The sequence below is a fragment of the Pleurodeles waltl genome, chromosome 8 (assembly GCF_031143425.1).
Source record: "Pleurodeles waltl isolate 20211129_DDA chromosome 8, aPleWal1.hap1.20221129, whole genome shotgun sequence".
Classification (NCBI taxonomy): domain Eukaryota; kingdom Metazoa; phylum Chordata; class Amphibia; order Caudata; family Salamandridae; genus Pleurodeles; species Pleurodeles waltl.
In genome coordinates this window covers 125,234,498-125,260,438 of record NC_090447.1, presented here as the reverse complement: position 1 = coordinate 125,260,438, position 25,941 = coordinate 125,234,498, and the positions used below count along the sequence as shown (strand labels likewise).

At 41.1% G+C, this 25,941-nt stretch overlaps 1 protein-coding gene across 2 annotated transcripts in view; it reads left to right on the top strand.

Annotated features, from left to right (window-relative positions):
- Nucleotides 1-15,344, top strand: part of GAB2 (GRB2 associated binding protein 2) — a 396,835-nt gene extending 381,491 nt beyond the window's left edge. For both annotated transcript variants that reach the window (XM_069203930.1, XM_069203929.1), the window contains one exon: nt 1,955-15,344. In XM_069203930.1, the coding sequence (XP_069060031.1) occupies nt 1,955-2,098 (144 nt within the window). In that variant the 3' untranslated portion in view covers nt 2,099-15,344. The remainder of the gene's footprint in view (nt 1-1,954) is intronic.
- Nucleotides 15,345-25,941: the final 10,597 nt, after the last annotated feature.

Here is a 25,941-nt window from a genome sequence, read left to right as displayed (position 1 = left end):
TCTCGCTCTAACATGCCGGTGCCACGTTTTTATGTCAAAACACCACTATAATAATTAAATGATATTACTTGTAATTTAAGTAGTAACATAACGTGGTCCATCCTACCCCCTCTGCAACATCATCTACAGCAAGAGGGAGTCTGTGGAAGTAGCAAAGTGTATGTGTCACTCATGAGGCAAGGTGTGGCTGCTGACAGCAGTGCCTTAGCCTCTCGGGTGACAGTACCGCAGCCTGTGAGGAGGAAGAGGCCATACTTAGCACCCAGCAGCACATCAGCATACACATTATATGGAATAACATACCCCTGCCTGCATACATTATAAGGGTATAGCACCATGCACTTACATGGCCTTAGAATGACTGGCAGTATATTTATAATGTATAGCATGGAGGTATATTATCCCATTTATAAAATAATATACAGAAATTATAACATGTACTGTATAGCACAAATCTAGCTAGAGAACAGAATATGTTAGTGAAGAAAAAAAGTTATATTAACAGTTGGCGGGTAGGACTAATTGTGGTTCTGTAACAGTAGGTATTTTTTCCATTGTACTTTACAATTCAGGGATAGCTTACCAGTTGTAGGTGAATGACTAGACAGGAGCTTGTCGCGATTGGAGGAGGTGATGAGTGTCGAGTGAGGACGAATGGGAAAGTGATGAAGTGGGTGACAGGTATGAGAGCAAACAGGATAGATGACTGTTCTGGTGAAGAGATGTCCGAAAGTAAAGTGACCCAGTCTTAAAGGCACACTGGATTGCTTGGGGTTGCTTAGTTTGTGAATAAAGTGAATAAGGCATGGCCTGTTCAAAATGGGTGAGCGGTATGGAGACTGTGAGTGAACTCGAACACAAGAGTGACTAACATGCACAGGGACCCGCGATACACTGTCACCCGCTTGGGGCAGAGTATGTGAATGTCAGTGGCGGTTGGTGACATTTTTACCTAGAGGGGTGTAAAGCAAACACCAACTATATAAAAAAAAAAAAAGTTAAACTTACCTTACACTGCCAGCAGCAAGTTCAGCAGCAGGTCCTAGCATTTGCTGACTCCGGAGCGGACTCCAGTCGGAGCGGGTTGTCCCACAGCCAGCTCCTTTAGCCAATCAAGAGGGAAGACTGAAACATGCAACGTTGTAAAGACCTTGACAATAACAAAATGGAAGTCCATTTGAGTAGAAGTGTACCCCCAGAGCTATTGGTCACACGTGGACATGAGAGGACTGTAGGGTATGGCTAGTAAGAGAAAATACTATGTCACAGAAAGGATGGAGACAAAAATAATGAATTAGTCTGGAAATGCCTGGAACAGGGATAGAATAGTATTATACTGGAAAGATAAGAGGCTTTAAGTAGAGAGCGGGTCTGAAATGTAAAGGTGTCATAGACCCTCCAGTCCATATTTGATCAGTGGAATTGAAGGGACATTTGGAGTTTACAGCTGATGTATAGATACGTCTTTGGCCAGAATATATTTTGTGCCGCTTATTCTCTTTGCTCTTCATTGCCCAAAATTATTTGATCTAATATTTCTGTGTATATAGCACTGTGCTGTTTATGCACATCTTACCTCCACGTTCTGTACATTATTTGAATATGATACAAGAGTAAATATTTGCATTATTATAATGTGGTTGTGTCTTTTGTAGCTGTAAACATTTGTACATGTTCACAAATAATTCCTAGCATAAAAATTAGGGAGAACTATTAGTGTTTTACAATTATATACACAGGTTCCACTCACGCCACCCAGTCCTAATACATATGCTCTTTGAATCCATAAGTGCAGTAGACTTATATGTACACGCGTACATAGATTAACAGTGAGCATGAATATTATTTCTTTTGTAATGGGTTTGCTCAGGAGAGCTTACTTTAGTAAGAATAGTTCCTTATTGAATTTTGCCATCCTGTGTTTGTAACTGCTATGTTCTTTTTCCCCACCTAGCCCTCCACATCCTCCGTTGCCTCTGACGAGAAGGTTGACTATGTTCAAGTAGACAAAGAGAAGACCCAGGCCTTGCAGAATACTATGCAGGAGTGGACAGATGTCCGGCAGTCTTCAGAGCCAACCAAGCCTGTGAAGCCCTAGCACGTCGGTCTTAATCAACATCCATCCAGACAAATAGACTCACAAGCAAGTTGGACAATTGACGGCTGAGAGTCACAGCCAGATTATGCCAGCTCAGTTTGCTGCTGATGCTGCTGCTTTTCCAAAAACTGTTGTTTATGTGACTTGAACTGTTACCTTGAGACAGAAGGCTTGCCTGGCACTGTTCATCGGTAAAGGACCAAGGATGCTGTTCGCTGCCTACATTGGTCCCATTTCTTCCGCCACTGGAGGCTAGCCTGGGAACTTGAACCAGCAATACACCAAGGAAGGGGACTGGTATATTGATAGCGCATGTTTTTTAGAATTTCAACAAAGAGCAACCTTTTTAGATTGCTTGAACTGTCACACAACACATTAGAACTTGTCTTTCCTTGACAAAGTCTGGCCTGTTCCACTTTTCTCCAGGAGGATCCAATCCTATTTTGAGAAACTCAATAAGGTGTTCATATCAAGAGTCAGTTAAAGGAAAACAAATTACTTCTCCCTAACATGATAATGATTGTATCATGCTCTCAGTTACTTAGTCAGTTTGTAAGTGTCCCATTTCTCTCTGGCACTATAAACAGGGGATAAGTTGAATTAGTGACCCCCATGTAAGCGATAGGGCATTAATGTAGTTCTGCTAAATTGTCACGCGTTGAAGAAGGCTGGGAATATATATACGATATGACGAAAAGATGACTGTTGTCGGTACGGGCTAGAGATTGTGAATATGCTCTAAGGGGAGGTGATGCAGGCTCAAAGTATGGAGCAGTTAGTCAATTCAGGATGGGTTACTTCAAACTTTGGACAACTGAATAGGAGTTCTGGGACTACGTCAAAAGTTGGTTAAGTGTGGGATAACTGTCAAAGACGACCATTTTCCTACAGCATGAGAGAAGGTTCTGTTGATGGCAAAATGTTTAGTTAGGGCGGACGAAATACAACTCCGCTGTAGCAGTTAAAAAAGTGTGTGTGTGGCTGGTGATAGGGAGCCAAAAAATTATAATACTTAACTTTGTGTTGAGAGGGGGTGGGTTGCACACATGCTTAGAAACTCCAGCATGCCAGGGATCATCTTTTAAAAATGGTGCAGGTGCCACCAGAAATCTCACCTAGAATTCGGTAAACCGTTGTCAACCTGTCACAAACACCATGCTCTTAATATTCAGAGCCTTTTCTCTTTTTGTTGTGTGATGTGCCTCATAAGTTGAGCATAATAATGCAAATTCACTAAATTACAAATTTTCAATTTTAAAAGTGTCCTAGTTGAAGGCAATGTTTCCAGTTATCCCTTCGATTGAGAAGTATCTTTTTCTTTATCTGCATTTTCCTTTTATTGAAGTTGCTGTTCGTATTGATAAAGGCCGGTGGTGTACTTCACAAGTCCATCACCAGTAAGTACCATCTCTCCTATCATGCCATTCCTTCAGGAATCCCCGGTGGATTGTTTTGATTTATCAATGAATGTGTTCAAACTTCCTCAGAAGGTGCCAGTCGAGACAAGAATAGAGGCTCCTTTTCCTATTTTCTGTGGGTAAAAACTGAAACATCATGAGGATCTATGGACCTAGCCCTTGCGGTGCTGACATTTTCCACTATTCAAAAAAGGGTTTAATAAGGAATGGTGGAAAACCTTTCCAGTGTATGTAGATGATCTGGACTCAAGTTTAAACCTAATCTGTATTCCATTTGTATGTGTAAAAGTCCAGAAGATGCACCAAGTTGACATTATTCCTACTTTGTGCAGTGTTTAGTTTAGTGAACTGTAAGTGTTGAACAAGAAAGCTAAGCAAGTGACAGATATTTCAGGGATAGCTGAGGTTCTAAACCAGAAACATGTGATAGATAAGATAAAATACGAAAGAGGTGAAATGATATTTATTCATGTTTGGGTATTAAAACAACTGTGGCATTGCTCTTTCAAGCACCACACTTTAGTCTTCTGCCAATACTCACATTGCCGCAATTAGTTTTGGACTACCGCTAATTGTATCAGGACTTCCCAGAGCAACAAAATGATCTGACAGACAACAGAGGTACAGTATTCATGGCCAACAGGGTAATGGGATACCATTTTGACTAAATATAGTCAATAACATTAGCTTCTGGAATAAAAGACAGAATGTGGTATTCACACAAACAAACATATTTGGGTAGTAGCTTGCATCTCTTGCCATGGTAAATGCAACCAAGCATTCCTAACTAACAACAAGTGCACAACTTTTTATTTGGAAGCAACCACCTTGGCCAAACGGGAACAATGTTTAGGGTGAGGTTTTTGGTGATGTCTTGTAGGTTTCGGGTCACCAGGTTCTGTTTGCTAAAATGGATGTTTTCTAGCATTTAAAGTGAACTCTACATCTGCAAAGAAACTGTTTCTGATTTCTTGGCGATTTTGATCACAGTTCTTGCCTCTGCTGAAATGTTTGCACTAGAATCTGGGCCATTTCTGAGTCTTGGTTTATCCATAGTATTTCAGAAGTTCCTCCCCCGAGGGAGTGTAAAGAATGGAGTAATTACACTTTCTCTTGTGGGAAATTGAGTATTTGCCCAATATCGCACCTACCTGTGTTCTGGGGCTATTTGGTTGGTTGGTGGTGAATTTAGAATTGGAAGTATGTCTGCCTCGTAAGGAATGTGTAAAAACCCTGACACCAAAGTGTATACCAGTCTGGTTTTGTAACACCAATGTTTACGCTTTTTCAAATCTCACTTTGGTATACATATGGTACAATACACCTTATGTCTCTTACTTTTTGAGTGGGATACAGTTGTCTTGTAATGGACGCTGTTAGGACATTTTTACTATTCAATCTGACTTAAAAGAATGTGCTGAGTTGCACTCAGTCCATAAAATGCAGACTGAACTGTGTAAGTTGCATGTTAGTTTGTGTTTCTTTTGGTAAAGTCATATCAATTTACCATACAGTTAGGAAAATGTACTGCTGACCCTCCTCACCCACACGAGCTAGAATTAAGGTTTTCATGTACAATAAGGAAGGAACTATTGCTGATTTTAGCATTATTAATGTTAAACCATATTCATGCTAAAAGGATATAAAGCACTTTATTTTCCCCCTATGTTGATGAATATTTTGTCATCCACACATCATGATTAGCAATTGAGCTAGGTCTAACAGTGGATTTGTTCACAGAGCCCTTAAAGAAGGGTTTCATTGTGCTGCAGCTTTGTTGTATGAAGTATTTATTAAAACATTTGCCATAAACTTCCAGAAAAGGCATCAGCCTGAATCTAAATTGTCAGCCCTCTAAACTACAAAACTTTAGAGTGACTTCATTGATGTATCACTTGCTCCGAGAACAGTGCTTTCCAAAACTGTGCCTATAAAAAGTTGTAACTCAGTCACACAGTATAATATAGGTTCTGGTTGCAAAGAAAGTGCTGATAATAATATTTGCTCGTGGGGCTTAAATCCTAGCTTCTTTTCTAGAGCTTGATGGGTATTCTGGTCCTCCATTGAATCAATCTCTACCCACCACAACTCTTTCAGTCAACACCTGTAATTTCTAAATCTCCTGCTAAAACTGCAAAGTAGACAGTTCTATTTCCTGTGTATCACATTAATCAGAAAACTGAAAAACAGTGTGTATATTTACTCGGACTTGTGCCTTTAAATGGAGCTAATGCTTACACCAAAAGAAATGATGCCTGAGAAGTTGCTTGTGGTTAAGATTCACTCGTTCCACCCATCACTTTTTCGTTTTTCTCACTGATGCTTACCTGGATGAAATATCTTTATCCAAATCTTCCCTCTCTTAAGCCACGTACCATGTTGCAAGCTATCCAACAGCATCCAAACATTTTCGATATTGCTGTGTGGAATTTTACTATTACTGAATGTCTCTTAAGATCCAACATGCTTCCTTGAAATCATTACTGAGTTATAAAACTGAATGTAAGCTAAGAAACTCCATTACGTGATGTACCAAAACCCTTAACCATACCCAAATCTTTGCTATCAATACTGTCCTGCTTTACATTGTGCGTCAACATAGATCTTCTAATAAACTTTTAGAGATGCTCATCTACCAATGTAAAACATTAGAGCTTTGCCTTTGGGAGCAAACCTGACCCACCTGTGGAAAGAGTGGATTTTAAATTGAAAGGCCTGAAAAGGCTAGGCTGCTCCCAATAATCATAATTGTCAAGAAGATACAAAATAGGAAAACTACACTCACTGCAGCAGACATACTGGATATATGCTGTACACTTTGTTGTGTGATTCTACTGCGGTTGTCAATCTTCTTGCTTGAAATTAAAAAATGAAAAATAGAAAACATTAATGGGTCCAACCATGGAGGGGAGCAGTCCGCTCCACTTGAAACTTTTATACATTAACCTACATTATCTCTACCTGTGCTTACCAGCCATGAACTTAGTAAGTGTTCCTTGGTCAAATTCCCACATAATTCTCTCTTAACTGATGTTGTCTGGAGCAGGACATGGTTTTGTAGCGAACACAGCAAACAGGTGTTTCTCTAGAAAAGGTCAAGGCTCCTTGGTCAGATGTCTATAGCACAGTTCATTCAAAAGCACTGTGCCTGCCATAGCCTCAATCACCTACGAGAATACTAACATGTTAAAAAAGTCATTCTGCAGGACCATCTAAAAAAATCCTGATTAAGTCAGTCGGCATCTAGGCCAATCTTGCAGATAAATCAGAAGCGGCGTGAAGTGAGACTTAGAATAACATTGGAGTCCGGCACCCATTCAGATCAGGGCATTTCTCCCCTAAAGACATTCACAACATTAAACCTTTCTTCCTCTTAGCTGAGCCAATAAAGATGTTGCCTAGGCCAGTTAATGCCTTGTCCGGATGGAGAAATAACCTTTAGATGATTGGCATACCATTCATGTGGCTCAGGCCATGGCATTACTTGGCAAGCGCTAAAAAAGGACATGGTCAAAACACTCTAATCACACCCACCCACAAGATTAGGTTTATGCCACTGGCCCAACATCTCACTTCCTTCCTGGCACTAGCAAAGTTGTCCTCTATCCATCCATTTCCTCCAAGAAGGCCGTAGCCACTTATATTTGGAATTGTGTGGTTGTACAGGGCATCCAATCTCCAAACCATGTAAGGACTCTACCTTTGGAGGTGAATTGAAGGTTTATCAGTCAGCATCTTTCGAATGAATGCTCGTTCTCCTAAAATATATCAGAAACTACTGGCCAAGATATTAAGCAGCACTGCAACTGAGGCATCAGCCTTTACTTCTATGCGCACTATTTTATTTTAGGTTTCATTAAGCCTGTATCACACCATTACTGTTACCACAGTACTTGAATGAGGTTTTAATAATCAGCTCTAAAATATAAAGAAGAAATATAAACTAAAGATTATTTAAAAATATGGTTCTGAGCATACTGCAACACACTCTAAGTGAGAGTGAAAGGTAGCACGTCTGAATTCAGACGGGAAATGCTATTTCAAAAAGCTTGAGATTTGATCCTAAGCAGGTGGTTGGTGACTATGCAGAGTAAGACCACCCCCCATCTATACGCTTGCTTTCCTGCTTGATGAGGTGTTAGCTAACAGTAGAGGTATTCTTTCTTGATTCCACCCCAGTAATATAAAATCATCCAACTGAAATTGGCCCTGTGGCCACAATAGCTGTAAGCACCTCACACATGAGAACAGGCAAAACAAGAAACATTCTATTTAAGTTGTCTTTGAGCAGAACTATTATGCCCGTCTGGTCTGGCCTTGTAGTTGTACAACGTGAGCCAACAAGCTTAGTACCCTGAGCCTTATTTTAACTCCTGTGTAGTAGGAATTGTCCCCCATTAAATACAAGGATAACCTGATATCTGAACTGGTTTGTGGCAACTTGTGAGCGCAAACAGAGAGGCTCATGGAATGGATATTCAGGGCACCAGGAGGCTAAAAACTCAGACCAGTCACTAAGAAATGCCACATAAAAGGCATAGAATGGCCCAACCAGTGCTTGAAAGCAAAGCTGGCATTACTTTGGATTTACTCTTGAGTAGTTGGCTTTTATGAATAATTTGAGCAGGGACCAGTGGAAATCCAGTTTGAATTAACTTTGACATTGCCGGGCCACTCATCAATCTGCCAGCGAAAGCCTTGTGTTGTACACGCTGTTGGCTCCAGCATTTTTTAGGAATTGAACACAGAGGGCAATGCCCTTCCTGTGCAGTACTTCATACATGCAGGAGAGAAAAGGTCTGTTAAAACAACATTGACCATAAACAAGCAGAGCTTTCATACAAGTAGGAACATGTCATGACTTTTGGCCTCCACTTTTGAAATAGATCAACAAACGGCCTGGTTAAATATGTTAATGCCGTTTTGTGTCTGGAAAGTCTCCTGGATTTACAAGTTCCTGTGGGAATGTATGTAAGGCAGGGAATGAATTGACTGTTTCCTATCTGCTCCTCAAAGACTCCATTGTCCACTTCAGGAGCCATTTTAGAACGTGTTGTCCATTTCAGTGCAAAATACTGTGATTGTCTTAATTGTGTTAACTCCTAGCACCAATACCCCACAATTGCTTATTCCTATACCTTTGCCCCGGGACTAATGCATAGCATACACTGTTCTACCAACTAAATGTGAATCATTTCTTCACATGGGTCCTAGAAATGAAGCTATAGTCGATAACTAAATGACAAACATGCTCAGGTCTTTCTTTCTCATCAGTGTCAAGCAGACCAGGCTAGAGTAGATGAGCAGTTGTCAGAACTTAGTGATGCATGGTCTTTGGTCCAAGTTCGATTATAATCTTTTTAAGAAACTATTTTTCTTGCACTATGCTGATTCTGTCCTTGCTTTTTGTTCATTATGTGGTGAAAGTCAGTTTTCATTACAAAATTATTTGCTTTGAAGGCCACTGGAAACTAAAAGCAAACTATAAACAGTGGCAGTAGAGCTACTTAACTTGCCTTATTTAATAAAATAAACCTCTTTCCATAATAGCATATGGCCTTGAAAAGAGCTAAGTCCTTCCTTACAAAGGAACTGGGATAAAACTGATACTTGACTGGACATTCATCAGAAGGTGTCCAGCGTCCAGCCAATCTCCGGCCCTAGCAGAACACACAAGGTCACCCAAGCCCTAATTCAGCTAGGCTTACTGCCCCATCCAATGAAGACACTTTTTCAACATTCATGTTCTTGATTTATACTACTGAAAAAGTTGACACAGCTTTAACATGACTCTGGATTCCTGTGTCCATTTACTTGTTAAGGTAGTAGCTCTGCACCCTTGGTTCCAATCACCTTTCAGTGGCTCAATCTTATTGTTTTATTTTTGCACAAGGCCCTTTGCAATAAGGTGCATACCCAATCCAGGGCCCCCTGATCTTCTCAACTTCCTTTTATATCATCTAATGGGCCATTGCAAGAAAGAGTAGTCTGCAATGAATACTCTCTACCTAAGGATGAGATTTGACATGGTAGATCTTTCAAAGTCCTATATGATTTTTGTATCCTCAACTGTGTGATTATGATTCATCTACAACTGGTGGGGCATTCACTTCTGTTGCATGCCTGATGATGGTAAGCGGTGCGCACAGCATACATACAGCAATTTTCAACAAATACACTTAGCTAGAACTGATAGACAAATGAGTTAAAATCTGCTATGTTTGGCTGTATTTACAATTAGACATCAGAGTTTCTGCCTTCAGGGCAAAGGGTGTTGAGAGTCCACCTTAGACCAGTGACGTGGAAACAAAAAAAGTTTTTAGAATTCCTTTATACTAACCTTGTACCTTTTTGTGCGCTGAAATTATCACATGTCAGAGCGCATTGTTTTCTGCAGTAAAGTGCCTGGCAAACTATATGCAGGGTGTGCAAAGTTGTGTTTGGCATTAGGATAACCTGCTTCATCTTTGAACTAACAGTTGTTAGTATAATTGCTGGAAATGCATTATTCTGAATTGAAAGTCTTTGCTCTCACAATGTTCCACATATATTTGAGCAGTGTCTTGTCCCACAAATTTCACTCGTATATTTTTGATGCAGTCTTCTCAAACACATTTTATACATCCATGCACGACCCACAGATTTTGGGCAGTGATTGCTCCCAGAAAATATGTCCATCCATTTGGGCAGTCTTTCCTCCCACATTCCCCCCCCCCCCATACGTTTTGAGCACTATCTGTCATTCATGTCTGCTGAATGTCTGAGCTCTGCTAATCAAAAGGACAAAAAATATGTGTTTGTGAATTCAGTTGACTGACAATGTTCCCATGTTGGAGGAAAGATGCCTCTCTCCTTACTCATTTAGAGTTTTAGCAACTAATACCAACTAGAGCAGTTCCTTTACTTGACCCCAATTCCCCAAAAGCTACAACCGCTTATGTTTCTGTTTCTAATTTGTTTTTAAATTTCATAGCTCTCTAAAACCAGCCAAGGGCCTGCACTGCAAACAACAGAGAATTAATCTGTTTTCTGCCAATAGCTGAAACGAAAATCTATTTTGCTCAAATATTTAATGAGATGTGCATAAAACTGAAATTGTCTAGTTAGTAACCCAAATTTAAGCCCGATCATGTGAATTTCTACATCCTTGCCACATCACTTCAATACTTGATTGGTTTATCCTTAAATATGCAACAGAAGTAGTAGTCAATTCATGATAATCCATGATTCATAATTTATCAAAATTGAACTAACAAGAAGAGAGTGTAGTGGGCATTGTAGTATACTGTGGGCTATGAATCATAGGAAAACTCCATTCCGTTGCCTTTGGGACACAAGTTTGTTGCATGCAGAATTGGCTTAAGTTATGCACAACTATTTGTAAACCTATCTGCGATTCCTTGGGCAACACTTCCCACCTCTACACCCACATTTTCTCATGAGAATACAAATGGGAGGGGTCTAATCTGTCAATAATCATCCAGCAAAGGATTACAAATTTAGCCCTGATAAATCCTACTCCGAGGTTCTGCTATATTTAGAAATCTCAACCTCAAATTTGGCTTATTGATACATCAGCACCTACTGGCTGATGTAGGAGCTCCAAGTACCATGCATTCTGCGCTTCTGCATTGCAATGACCGAAGGACACCTGCCACATCCACATATTGTAATAAGGTTCCCGGACCTTTCCTCTATAACTATCCCTTTCCTCACTAGTGAGCTGACCTTGGAATGGATTCCATCCTTTTCCTCTCATCATAGAGATCGCAGAAAGCCCACCCTAAATTTGCTGCATCCGTGAAGGAAGTGTCTTATTTCAATTGGTTCACCTCAATATATAACTCCCATCTATATGTTCGCTACATAGAGCAGTGAATGTCTTCAGCCAGCTAGTACTGGGCATATCCACTGATGTAGCTGCCATATCTTTGTCGGACAGAAATAGAAATTTTGTTATACCTTCTAACTGCTGAAGTACACTTGAAAGATTTATTTTTGTTCTTCTTGTTGAATCAAATATTCATTCAATTGCTTCCAGCATATGTCTTTCATGCTTAAAACAACAATGCCAAAACATACATTTTATTTATTTATCTTTAGGTCCTGTTGAAACACCTTATAAGAGAAGTAAAAGCATGCAAGCAAATTTAGGCCCATATTTATACTTTTTTAGCGTCACATGTGCGTCTTTTTTATGCAAAATCAGCGCAAACTTACAAAATACGATGGTATTTTGGAAGTTTGTGCTGCTTTTGCGTACAAAATGATGCAAATGCAGCACAAAAAAAGGATAAATATGGGCCCTAGTGTTATTTAATTTAAAAAGTGCCACTTGAGTTTAGAGCTCCTGTTCATATTTTTCCTACCGTCCAGTTGGCTTTACCTGTTTAGTGGCTAGTAGCTCCTTACATCTCTAATATTTTTTAGTGGTTTGTATGTTTGTGCCTACTACTGAAGATTGGCTTGGAAAGTGGGAAAAGCATGCAGTGTCCACAGACTGAAAGATGGGGTCTGTGACTCAGGCTCTATTCTTAATTATATTCTAATTCAATGTATTTCAGTTTGCAGCAATGATGTGCTTCAGTCCGCTAGGCAATATTTTCCTTTGTTTTTCTACCTTTTTGGCTTCACATTGATTCATTTCCTTGGACCTACATTTGATACTACAATCTAGCCAAATGTTTCCTGCCTTTTCCATTTCTTCCCATTGGATTCTGTCACTTGTTTGACTCCCATCTTTCTTTTTCTCCCTCTTTCTAAGCGGTACCCAGCTTAGATTGACATCAGCTGACCGTGTGTCCTTATCTTTCTAAAGAATGAAGCTGTCCACCAGGTAGATGTTGCTTAAGGGCAAACCCTTAATTTCTTTCTCGTCCCTAGTTCGTTTTATGCATTGCACACTGTAATCATCACTTTCACATTTGTGTATATTTTTGGCATCTCAGTGTCCACAGAGTAGGCTCTGGTTTGTGGGATTTCGACCATCTCTACAGGCTCCATTTCTTTATTTCCGGTTCCAACAGTATGTTGTACTGGCCTTTCAAGAACAATTATCTCTTCTACCAAGTTAGAATTTTGAGGTATAGTTTTGTGTAGCCATCTGTAAAATATGTCCTTTCAGGGTACTGGGAGATCATTCTCTAGATTTTTAATCTCTTCCTTTTTCTATTAGGCTATTTTTTTATTTATGTCTGAGTTAGCTCAATGGTTCCCATTCCCTTTGCTGTTGCTTTCATCAGGTCCTGTCTGCCAACCATCTCAGCTTCCTTGTTCATTAACTTTTTTGCATGCAGAGCTATAGCTTTACAACTCACACAGTCATTTTGAAAAAGGCATCGCTGTTCATACTCGTACACTCACATCAGTAAGCTGAAGTCTCGAATAGTTAGATATTTCACTTACCTTTTGATATCAATTTTTTTTTGTTATGACACCAGTCTCTATTCTTACTGGTTGCTCAAATCTTTGGATGGAAAACAATATGGGTATAATGCAATTTAAGTGTTTATACCACAGGCAAAGCAGCAAAACAAATAGTGAATGTTGTGTTCTTTGAAAATGCCGGAAGTTATACTTAAAGCAGACATGGTACTTACCTAGAAATAAAGGCCATGTTTATACTTTGTTAGCACCGCATTTGCGTCATTTTGTGACATAAAAGCAGCACAAACTTACAAAATGCAATTGTATTTTGTAAGTTTGTGCCGATTTTGAGTAAAAAAAACCGATGCAAATGCGGCGCTAAAAAAGTATAAATATGGGCCAGAGTTCTGCATTTGTCTACATGCGATTCAGGACGATCAGTGCCAATGCCCGGGTACACAAGGTGGAGGACAAAAGATTTGAACATACAACATTCACAATTCTTAAGTGATGTTGATAAGGTCATATTCAATATATATGTATGATTTTACATCTAACCTATTAGTGTATAATATTAAAGAGTAAAATAAAGTGTGAATGAACCCTAATACTTCCTTCTTGACCAAAGAATTGATAGTGCCGGTGTGTATAGTTGGACTAATGGGTACATTTTCATCTCGCATTTTACAACAAGTTAAGTGATTGATACAGGATAGGGACTGGCTTCCAGCACTTACATACAGCTGAACTTTAACACACTGTATTCAGAAGGAGGATTGTTGAAGCTCAAACATCATTGGCTTCTTTTACTGTCTATGTGCTGCACTGAAGTCCACTTTGGTCGCTCTACTCAGGAACTTTTTGACTTGCTTCACCTTCCCTCCCTTTGAAACATTTTTTGAAAATGTTGCATTTAAATCGAGGAGTATGTCTATAGTTCTACAAGTGCTATAACTAAAAGGGATATAGAAGTGTACAAAAATAAAATGTTTTTCTTACTGTTACTGCTGTAACATCTGTTGCATTAATCAAGAATCTTTATATTTAACTTTTGTGTTAGGATTTTTCTTAAATCCCTAATTTGGCATTTGTGAACTGGCTTTACCACCTGAAACGGGAAAAGAGTTGAGAGGAGGACAGGGAGGCTACTCTGTAGATCTGGTACAACAGTAAAGGCACAAATTAAAAGATTTGTTTTCTTATTGTTGGAAGGAAATGCAATCTTTTACTTTTTGTACTTGCTGCTGCGATATAGGTGAATGCTGGACTTAGTTTCAAAAGTGTATGTTAATAGGGTCAATAAAATAGGATCAACTGAAGGAGAGTTACAATTACTAAGTTAGTTAAAATATTAAGAAACAAGATTTTTTTTAAAGGGCTGTCTCGTTTAAGATGGCTGCAAAGTGAAAATTATAAACTACAGTTAAAATACTTTTGCGTTTTCTTTTTCGTTTTGACTTCACCTTGTGTTTCCTTTTGATGTTTTGCTATTTTATTGCCTGTCTGCACTTATTGACTCCTATTCTTATTGTTTTATTTTACTTTTGAGGTTTCTTTTATTTCTGCCTTACTTCCCCCATCATTGCAGCTCACATTCTGACTTTATTGGGAACGCCTTCTGGTAAAATCGCCACCGGCTTAATCCATTTCTGCACCCTGAGGTTCTTCCCAGCGCTCAACTTCAATGCATGATTTTGCCACACAATCTCTGTTATACCTGGAGATCTTTTTGGTTGGGAAATCACAAAGGTTGCAAAATCACAGCACAACTTATAATCCGAATTTAGGCGCAAACCCTATTAGCGCCCAAGTTCAGATTTACCCTATAACTCAGAAACAGTATGTCAATATATTTTTCAATTACTTTTTTAAAAATTGTTTCAACTGTAAGAGTATTATTACCTGTAGTTCTGGGCATTCAGAATTAAAACTGTATTCGTCATGTTGGAATTCTGCCACGCGCAGAGCAGCTCTTAAAATGTTGATACGCGTTTCAAAATGTCCTGTGTCCAGGCGGTTTATTAGAAGGACCACCAACAGTTAATCTTAGAAATAGACATTAGTATTGTGCAACCTATACAGGAACTGCACCATTTTCTGCAAGGTGTATTCCACCCCTTCTACTTAGACTTTATAAGGCGTAGAGGAAACTTTAGCATAGACATTTACGACTTTTACGAACAGGAGTGTTTTGTATTCCCATATTAGGTGAGAGAGAAATAAAACAGAATGTAATGTATACCTTGTAGTTAGTAACGTGTTTTCTAATTTTACATTCACATGTGAACAGCTAACCACTTAACTTATTAATTTATTAAATTGTTTTTTTTAAGGATAATAGTTGGTAACGTATTTTATTTATGCTGTGAGAGAAACAGTCTACAGCGTTTGAATCTGAAAAACACTTGTGCTAGCCTTTTTTTCTCCTTTTTTGCTGTTAATAAAGATGGTACACACTGAAAGATGATCTTGTTTTTATTATTGTAGTGTTCAAGCCGTACTGATGCAAAAAGAAGCGCTGTGTGTCCACGAAGAGAGATTTTCTGAGATTTTTGTGGCTGATTGTAAATGAAAACCAGAAACATTTTCAGAACAGACCATCAAAGTATATCTATTGTGGTTCATTCAAGCTCCTTATACTTGTGTAAACTTTGGCCTACTTGAATATTAATGAATATATATGTGTGAGCAAGGCCATGTAGCTGAAATACGTTGCAGGGGCTGGAACTCCATTTATGAATAAACTTTCTATAATCGTGCGCATGATTTACGAAGGACCAAGGTATTCGTAGGAACTGTGACAGCTTCAAGCGGCGGGACTGCAGGATATATATATATGTGTGTTCGATGGCATGTTTAGCTGCAGATACACATGCTATGCATATCTCTTCCGACATCTAGTTTTGGGCTCGGAGTGTTAAAAGTTGTTTTTCTTCGAAGAAGTCTTTTCGGAGTCACAGGATCGAGTGACTCCTCCTCTTGGTTACAGTGCGCATGGGCATTGACTCTATAGTTAGCTTGTTTTCTTTCCGCTGTCAGGTTCGGACATATTTCCTCTCGCTCCAAGATTTCGAATCGGAAAACCCCAGAAAACCTACTTATTCATCAGTATTGTTTCGATCGCGTTTCCCATCTAGCATTGAACCAGTAGTACCGTCAGAACCTTCATTTTGCCCATCGGCCCGCGTGCGCCCGACTCATGCCTGTTCGGGCCTACCGCGCGGAAAGCCTGATGGATCGGACTCCATTTAGTTTCTGCCCTCGGTGCTACGCGAAGTACCCATATACAGCCCAACACCTGGTTTGTAATTTGTGCCTTTCTCCAGACCATCGGGAGGAAGATTGCGAAGCCTGTCAATCAAAGAAGACCTTGAGCGAGCGCAGGGCCCGAAGACTAGAAATGGCGCCGAAAAGCACTGAACATCTCGACGTCATGGAAGAAGAGCAGGCGCAGACAGCAGTCTCCATCCAAGACACCGACTCCAAACAAGAATCAGAAGACGATAAACCTATCACAGCTAGCCAGCATGTGAGTACGTCTGCCCATATACCCTTACATAAAAAACATCCGAAGACCTTGGGTACACCACTGCCGGAAGGCCATGGTTCAGCCCAAAAAAAGACTGTTGGCGTCATAGGCGCCGAAAAAGGCCACTCCTCCGTCCACCTCGGAGTCAAGTAAATCGGTTAAAGCTTCCACCTCAGACTCCAGTAAATGACCTCATTCCTAGGAGTCGAAAATTCAACACTCGGTTTCAGAGCCAAAACAACCGACTACTTCGGAGCCGAAAAAGATCCAAACTTCGGAGCCGAAAAAATCCTCATACACAGAGGAACAAGGACTTTCGAGAAAATTAAAGCAAATCTCAAAGCCCATGCAGGAATTTCAGAAAGCTTCTGAAGAAGAGACTGAGATTCAGCCAATATTAGAGGCTATGGATGAAAGACAATCGAGAATCCATACACATAAGGAGACTGGACGAATCATCACTGCACCTCCTTTAAAGACTATAAGAAAGCTGGCTTTTCAAGAGGAGTTAGACTCTGTTCAACCACCAGCAAAAGTGCAGAAATGAAAGGAGAAACCAGCACCTCTCCCTACTTCTCCTCCTCACTCTCCACAGCTTTCTTTTTCACCTCAAAGTAGTCCACCACCATTGCCTTCTCCAACACACTCATTATATTCACATGAAGATACAGTAGACCCATGGGATCTCTATGACACTGATCCCATCCCAGACAATGATCCAGACCTCTACCCATCTAAACCTTCTCCTCCAAAAGACACTACTGCCTACACCCAAGTAGTCTTAAGGGCAGCGGCTTATCATGGAGTGCTTATGCATCCTGAACCCCTGGAAGAAGAATTTCTATTTAATACACTGTCTTCCACTCACTCCAGGTCCCATTGTCTCCAAGTGTTGCCTGGAATGGTTAAGCATGCTGAGCAAATTTTTAATGAGTCTGTCAAAGCTAGAGTCATCACCCCTAGAATTGACAAAAAATATAAGCCTGCCCCTACGGACCCAGACTATATCGCACATCAGGTTCCTCCAGACTCAGTGGTAGTCAGTACGGCTAGGAAAAGAGCAGACAGCCAGTCATCAGGAGACGCAACTCCTCCTGATAAAGAAAGTAGGACATTTGATGCAGCTGGCAAAAGAGTTGCCACACAAGCGGCTAACCAATGGAGAATTGCCAATTCACAGGCACTTTTAATTAGATATGACAGGGCCCATTGGGACGAGATGCAAGATCTTATACAGCACCTCCCTAAGGAGCACCAAAAGAGAGCACAACAGGTTGTAGAAGAGGGACAGGCTATAAGCAATAACCAGATAAGGTCTTCCCTCGATGCTGCTGATACAGCCGCAAGGAGCGTCAATACTACCATCACAATTAGAAGGCATGCTTGGCTATGCTCCTCTGGTTTTAAACCAGAAATTTAACAGGCAGTACTTAATATGCCTTTTGACAAGAAACATCTATTTGGCCCAGAAGTAGGCACCACTATTGAGAAACTAAGAAAAGATTCCGATACTGCGAAAGCAATGGCGGCATTATATAGCACACCAAATAGAGGCTCCTTTTGCAGACCCCAGTTTAGAGGAGGTTTTAAGCCACAGTCCTCTGATGCTTCTACCTCCCAGACAAAGAAGGGACAACAAACCCAATATCAAAGAGGGGTGTTTAGAGGGCCCTATAGAGGACAATATTTCAGGAACATAGGCAAGTTCCAAACCTCAAAGCAAGCCACTACACCACCTAAGCAGTGACTTCCTTCCCTCCCATCCACTCCACACTTCTCCTGTGGGGGGAACACTACAGCAATTCCACTCTCATTGGCAAAATATCATCACAGACAATTGGGTATTATCAATTATCTGCAATGGCTATTGCCTAGAATTAATTTCCACCCCTCCAAACATCCCACCACGTCACCACAAATTGTCCCCAGAACACAACGTTCTGCTGCAAGAAGAGGTACAATCTCTACTATTAAAACAAGCAATAGAATTGGTTCCACATTCCCAACAGGGAACAGGAGTATATTCACTATACTTCCTCATTCCCAAAAAAGACTGCACCCTGAGACCCATATTAGACCTCAATCTATACATCCTGTCAGTACATTTTCACATGGTAACTCTGCAGGATGTCATTCCACTAATACAAAACCACAATTACATGACGGCTTTAGACCTCAAAGATGCGTATTTCCACCTACCCATTCATCCAGCTCACAGAAAATACCTCAGGTTTGTCATAGCAGCAAAACATTACCAATTCAAAGTTTTGCCATTTAGCATAACAACAGCTCCAAGAGTGTTCACAAAATGTCTAGCAGTAGTGGCAGCCTACCTAAGAAGACAACACATTCACATCTTTCCATATCTACACGATTGGCTAATAAAATCAAAGAATTTTACACAATGCCAACAACACACTCAATATGTGATAAAAACCCTACATACACTTGGGTCCACTCTCAATTACCAAAAATCACACCTTCAACCAGCACAAGTACAACCTTACCTAGGTGCTATTCTAGATACTCAAAAAGCCCTAGCATACCCAAATGCACAGAGGATACAAGCTTTCCAAAATCTCATACCACAAATACAGCCAAATCAACAATATACTGTAAGATTCATAATGAAAATTCTAGGGATGATGGCATCTTGCATAGCTATTGTTCCACGTGCAAGACTAAACATGAGACCCTTACAACAGCGCCTCTCGCAACAGTGGTCTCAAGAACACGGTCAACTTCAAGATCTAGTGTTGATGGGCCTCCAAAACACATGCGTTCCTTCAATGGTGGAATCTCAGCAATCTAATGAAGGTGCGGTCATTCCAGGACCCTGTGCCTCAGACCATAATCACAACGGACGCATACTTGATAGGTTGGGGAGCTCATCTCAACAATCATACCATTCAAGGGGAATGGGATGCCAAGCAGAAACAGTCTCACATAAACCACCTATAATTATTAGCTGTATTTCTTGCCCTGAAAGCATTTCCACCACTCTTCAAACAGAAGACTGTTCTAATAAAAACAAACAACATGACAACCATGTATTACCTCAACAAACAGGGTGGGATGCATTCATCTCAACTGTCCCTACTAGCCCAAACAATATGGAAATGGGCAATTCACAATCACATTCATCTGTTAGCACAATAAATTCCAGGGATAGACAATCAGCTGGCAGATCTCCTTAGCAGGAATCACCAACAAACTCACGAATGGGCGATTCACCCCCAAGTACTTCAAAAGTACTTTCAAAAGTGGGGGACACCAGAAATAGACCTATTTGCAACAAGCGAAAACGCAAAATGCCAAAACTTCACATCCAGACACCCACATCCCCTATCCAGGGGCAATGCTCTATGGATCAATTGGTCAGGGATATTTGCTTACGCTTTCCCCCCCTCTCCCACTCCTTCCCTTTCTGGTCAGCAAACTATGTCAAACATCACTCACCATGATACTCATAGCCCCAAACGTAGGCACGTTCGCATTGGTACACAACACTCCTAGATCTGTCTGTAGTACCTCATTCCAAACTCCCAAACAGACCAGACTTGTTAAAACAGAAAAAAGGTCACATAAGGCATCCAAACCGCAATGCTCTCTGGCGATTTGGCTCCTGAAGTCTGAGTTTGGGTACCAAAAGCTTTCATCAGAATGTATGGAAGTAATTAAACAAGCACGTAAACCTACTACTAGACAATGTTACGCAAACAAGTGGAATAATTTGTCTATTACTGTCAATCTAAAAATACTGAACCACTTACAGCATCTATACAAGATATTCTATGCTATCTACTTAATTTGCAGAAATCAAATTTAGCTTTCTCATCCATCAAAATCCACCTTACTGCAATATCTGCTTATTTGCAAACTATTCAACATACTTCTCTGTTCAGAGTTCCTGTTAATAACATAACATAACATAACATAACATGTGTATTTGTAAAGCGCACGTTCACCCGCAGGCATCTTGGCGCTGAATAACAGATGTTTATTGTAATAAAGCCTTCATGGAAAGATTAAAAGCATTAGTCCACCCAGAACACCACCAGTTCCTTCCTGGAATTTAAATATCGTACTTACCAGACTTATGGGCCCACCTTTTGAACCCATGCACTCTTGTCAAATTCAATTTTAACATGGAAAGTTGCCTTCCTTGTAGCTATTACTTCCTTACGAAGGGTTAGTGAAATACAAGCGTTCACTCTTGAAGAACCTTTCTTTCAACTATTCAAAAAGAAAGTTGTCCTTAGGACAAATCCACAATTTGTACCAAAAGTAATATCTCCTTTTCACATCAATCAAACAGTGAAATTGCCAGTCTTCTTTCCACAGCCAGACTGTGTGGCAGAAAGAGCTCTTCATACCTTAGATCTCAAAAGAGCTCTTATGTACTACATTGACAGAACTAAAGATTTTAGAAAGACAAAACAACTTTTTGTTGCCTTTCAACAGCCACATAAAGGTAATCCTATATCTAAACAAGGATTAGCAAAATGGATTGTCAGATGCATCCATACATGCTACATCAAAACAAAGAGAAAACTTTTAATCACTCCTAGAGCACACTCCACAAGAAAGAAAGGTACATCAATGGCATTTTTAGGGAACATGCCAATGGCTGATCTATGTAAAGCTGCCACATGGTCAACTCCTCATACTTTTACAAAACACTATTGTGTTGATGTTTTCCCTCAGCAACAGGCTATTGTAGGCCAGGCTGTATTAGGAACACTATTTCAAACAACTTCAACTCCTACAGGCTAGCCACCGTTATTTTTTGGGAGGACTAACTGCTTTGTAGTCTATGCATAGCATGTGTATCTGCAGCTACACATGCCATCAAACGGAAAATGTCACTTACCCAGTGTACATCTGTTCGTGGCATGTAGTGCTGCAGATTCACATGCACCCTCCCTCCTCCCTGGAAGCCTGTAGTCGGTAAAGTTTAATATTTGTACATATGTATACACATTTACATTGACATCTCTTTATATTCTTATACTCTATCACTCCTTCCTTCACCATTTGCAGGAAAACAAACTAACTATGGAGTCGATGCCCATGCGCACTGTAACCGAGAGGAGGAGTCACTCGATTCTGTGACTCCGAAAATACTTCTTCGAAGAAAAACAACTTGTAACACTGAGCCAAACACTAGATGTCGGAAGAGATATGCATAGCATGTGAATCTGCAGCACTACATGCCACGAACAGATGTACACTGGGTTAGTGACATTTTCCATATATATATATATATATTCAATGGCATGTGTGGCTATAGAGACACATGCTTTGCATAGGTCCGCCATCACGTGGTGGGGGGATATGCAGGGCTAATGGAACAGACTTCATTTTGATTTTGTCCTCAAAGCCATTTGAAATTCCCACACACCAATCAATACCTGGTGTGCAACTTGTGTCTCTCACCGGATGACAATGAACAAAGCTGTGATGCTTGCTGTTCCTTTCGATCAAAGAAGACCCTCCGGGACCGAAGAGCATATCAATTGGAGATGGCGACGAAAACACCAGATGACACTCCAGATATCTTCGGGGAAGGGCACACGCAGGAGGTTCCAGAACAGGTGGAGGCCTTCTCCATTGAAAACTCTGAAGTCGGATGTCCAATCCAACATCAAAAGTCAACCTGTTACCTCAGCACAAACCGTGAGTACAACAGCCCGACTCCTCAAACAAAGAGTTTAAAACAGCCCCATAAGCAGGTCACCGGACCGCTGCTGCATTCGGGCCATGGCCGGATCAGGAAAATACCTTTGGACACCTGCCTCCCGGCTCGGCACTGAAAATAGCCAAGATGTCTTCAGCATCGATCTTTGGCTCAGCAACATCCCAGACTGTCTCAGGATCGAGCAGACCCATTGATCATAGTGTTTCGGCACAGAGCAAAAAGCCCACTACATCGGCTTCGGACCCAACGGCTTCAACTCGACAGAAAGCTTTGACTTCAAAAACTCCGGAACATAAAACTGTGCCTTCCAGAGACTCCAGTTACTCTTCAGAAGCAGCCTCACCAGTGGAGCCCATCCTAGACATAATATTCGCTTGTCAGTGGCAGATCCATATTCAAAAAGGAACAGGGAGAATAATTGCTTACCCCCCCCCAAGCAATAGGAAGCTTACATTTCAGGAGGCCTTAGACGTTGTTCCTCCACCTAAAAAGGTCCCCAAGGACAAAGCTCCAGTTCAACCTCAGCCTTCTCCACCACACTCTCCTGTGCTTCATCTACCCCTCCACCGCCTCCCCATTTTCATGCACATATTATTGAACCACAGTTTTCGCCACAGAGTTCACCACCACCCCAGGGAGATGTTTTAGGGGCTATCCCACAAGACAGTGATCCATGGGATTCATATGATCCAGATCCCATTCTACCACCAGTAAACACAACATCATATCAGAAGGTCATAGCAAGGGCAGCTGCATACCACAACGTCCACACGCACACTAACCCTATCAAAGAGCATTTCCCCTTTTACACACTGCCTACCACACATAAGGAAAGTCAGTTTTTACCTATGCTACCTGCCATGCTTAGACATGCCAGTGATATTTTAAAAGAACCTGTTAGATCTAGAGTTATCACCCCAAGGGTAGATACAAAATACAAAGCTGCACCTACAGACCCTATATTTATACGTGCACAAATCCTTCCTGAGTCAATAGTAGTCAGCACAGCATGAAAACGTGCTAACAGCCAATCACAGGCGATGCACCTCCTCTTGAGAAGGAGATCAAAAAACTAGATGCGTCAGGGAAAAGGGTGGCTGCACAAGCTGCCAAACATTGTCATATCGCCAATTTGCAAGCACTTTTAGCTCAAAACGACAAGGCCTACTGGGATGAAATGGAAGATCTTCTCCAGTACCTCCCGGAGGAACACCAAAAAATGGCACAAAAGATAGTTTCTGAGGGTCAAACCATCTCAAACAATTCCATCAGGTGTATAACTGATGGCGCAGATACCACAACATGTGGTATTAATACTAGCATTATCATCAGGAGACATGCTTGGCTTAGATGTTCAGGGTTCAAGCCGGAAATTCAGCAGGCAGTTCTCAACATGCCTTTTGACAGAGAACATCTGTGTGGTCACGAGGTTGACAATACCATAGAAAAGCTCAAGAAACACTGAGACAGCAAAGGTTATGGGGGCTTTACTGAACGCAGCACGACAAGGTAACTTTTGTCACCCACAATTCAGAGGAGGCTTCGAGCAATCTTCTTCTGAGCCTTCAACCTCGCAAAGTAAGCAAGGCACCCATTTCTATAATGGAGGCTCCTTTAGAGGCTACTATAGAGGTGCAAACAGCAGAGGAAAGGCATCCACCTCCAGAGGATCTGACTCCACTGCACGTAAGTGACTACCTACGCCTTCCACCAGCCCACACTTCCCCAGTAGGAGGAAGACTAAAAGATTTCTTATCACATTGGTACAATATCACCACAGACCAATGGGCTCTATCAATTATCCAACATGGTTGCTGTCTGGAGCTCACTTCCACTCCTCCAAACATTCCCCCTCGGGCTCACAGACTGTCACAAGAACATCTTACTCTTCTCAAAGAAGAGGTGCAATCCCTTCTTCTGAAAGCGGCTACAGAATCAGTTCCCGTCCCACAGCAAGGGATAGGAGTATACTCCCTATACCTCCTCATACCAAAGGAGGACAGGTCACTCAGGCCTATTCTGGATCTCAGACCACTAAATCTCTACGTTCCCTCAGAGCATTCCCATATGGTCACACTCCAGGATGCCATTCCACTGTTACAGTGAGGTAACTTAATTACAGCTCTAGATCCAAAGGGCACCTACTTTCATATTCCCATTCATCCAGCACAAAGAAAGTACCTCAGATGTGTCATTGCGGGGAAACATTATCAGTTTAAAGTTTTACCATTCGGGGTAACTACCCCCCCGGGGGTCTTCACAAAATGTCTAGCAGTAGTTGCAGCATATCTCAGACATCAACACATTCATGTGTTCCCCTGCTTGGACGATTGTCTCATCAAAGCCAGTACCATCCAACATTGTCAGCATCACATTCGGGTCGCAGTAGACCTCCTTCACACTCTGGGATACACAATCAACTTCAACAAATCCCATCTCCAGCCTTTGCAAAAACAACCTTACCTAGGAACAATTCTCAATGCTCAGTTAGGTTTGGCATATCCAAGCCCAACTCGAATCCAAAATTTTCACACTCATTTCTTAACTACAGGAAATTACACAGTCAGGACAATGATGCAACTACTAGGGATGATGGCATTTTGTACCGCCATTGTTCTCCATGCCAGACTAAACATGCGTCTGGCATTTTGTACCGCCATTGTTCTCCATGCCAGACTAAACATGCGTCTCTTACAGCAATGTTTGTCTCGTCAGTCACCTCAGTCACAGGGTTCATCTCCAAGATCTAGTGTTGTTGGACCACCAGACTCATCACTCTTTGCATTGTGAAACCTTCCCAACCTTTCCAAGGGGCAGCCCTTTCAGGACCCTGTGCCTCAGACCACTTTGACTACAGATGCATCACAAACAGGTTGGGGAGCCCACCTCAATAACCTCACCATACAAGGAATATGGGATCCCATTCAACAAGCCTTCCACATAAATTAGTTGGAGTTGCAGGCAGTTTTCCTAGCAGTCAAAACCTTTCTGCCGCAGCTCTCTCATGTGACAGCCATGTATTATCTGCAGAAACAGAAGGGGGGGGCACGCTCTTCCCAACTGTCCCATGTTGCTCAAACAATATGTAAGTGGGCAATTTACCACTGCATTCATTTAATGGCAGAGTATCTCCCAGGCATGGACAACCAATTTGCACAACTCCTCAGCAGGATGCAGCAACAAGTCCACAATGGGAACTCCACCCACAAGTCCTTCACCAGTACTTTCAAAAGTTGGGAACACCTCAAATAGATCTGTTTGCCACCACAGAAAATACAAAATGCCAAAACTTCACCTCCAGATATCCTCTCCTTTGGTCCAAGGGCAATGTTCTATGTTTGAACTGGTCAGAGATATTTGATTACCCTTTTCCGCCTCTCCCACTCCTTCATTCTCTAGTGCGCAAACTGGGATAAACCTCATTCACGATGATCCTTGTAGCTCGCACATGGGTACGTCAACCTTGGTTCACAACATTTCTGGATCTGTCCATAGGTCCCCAAGAGAAACTCCCCAACAGACCAGACCTTCTCACTCAAAATAAATGTCAGATCAGGCATCCAGACCCCAAAACGCTCAACCTTGCAATATGGCTCCTGAAGTCATAGAGTGTGGTTATTTAAATTTACCACCAGAATGCTTGGGCATTTTTAAAGAGGCAACCAGACAGTGTTATGCTGCAAAATGGAAATGTTTTGTATTCTACTGTACTCCTAAACACATTAACCCACTCAAAGCTTCAGTCCAAGACATTGTTTGTTATTTGCTGCATTTGCAAAAGGCAAATCTAGAATACTCATCTATTCATCTTCATTTAGCAGCTATTGCT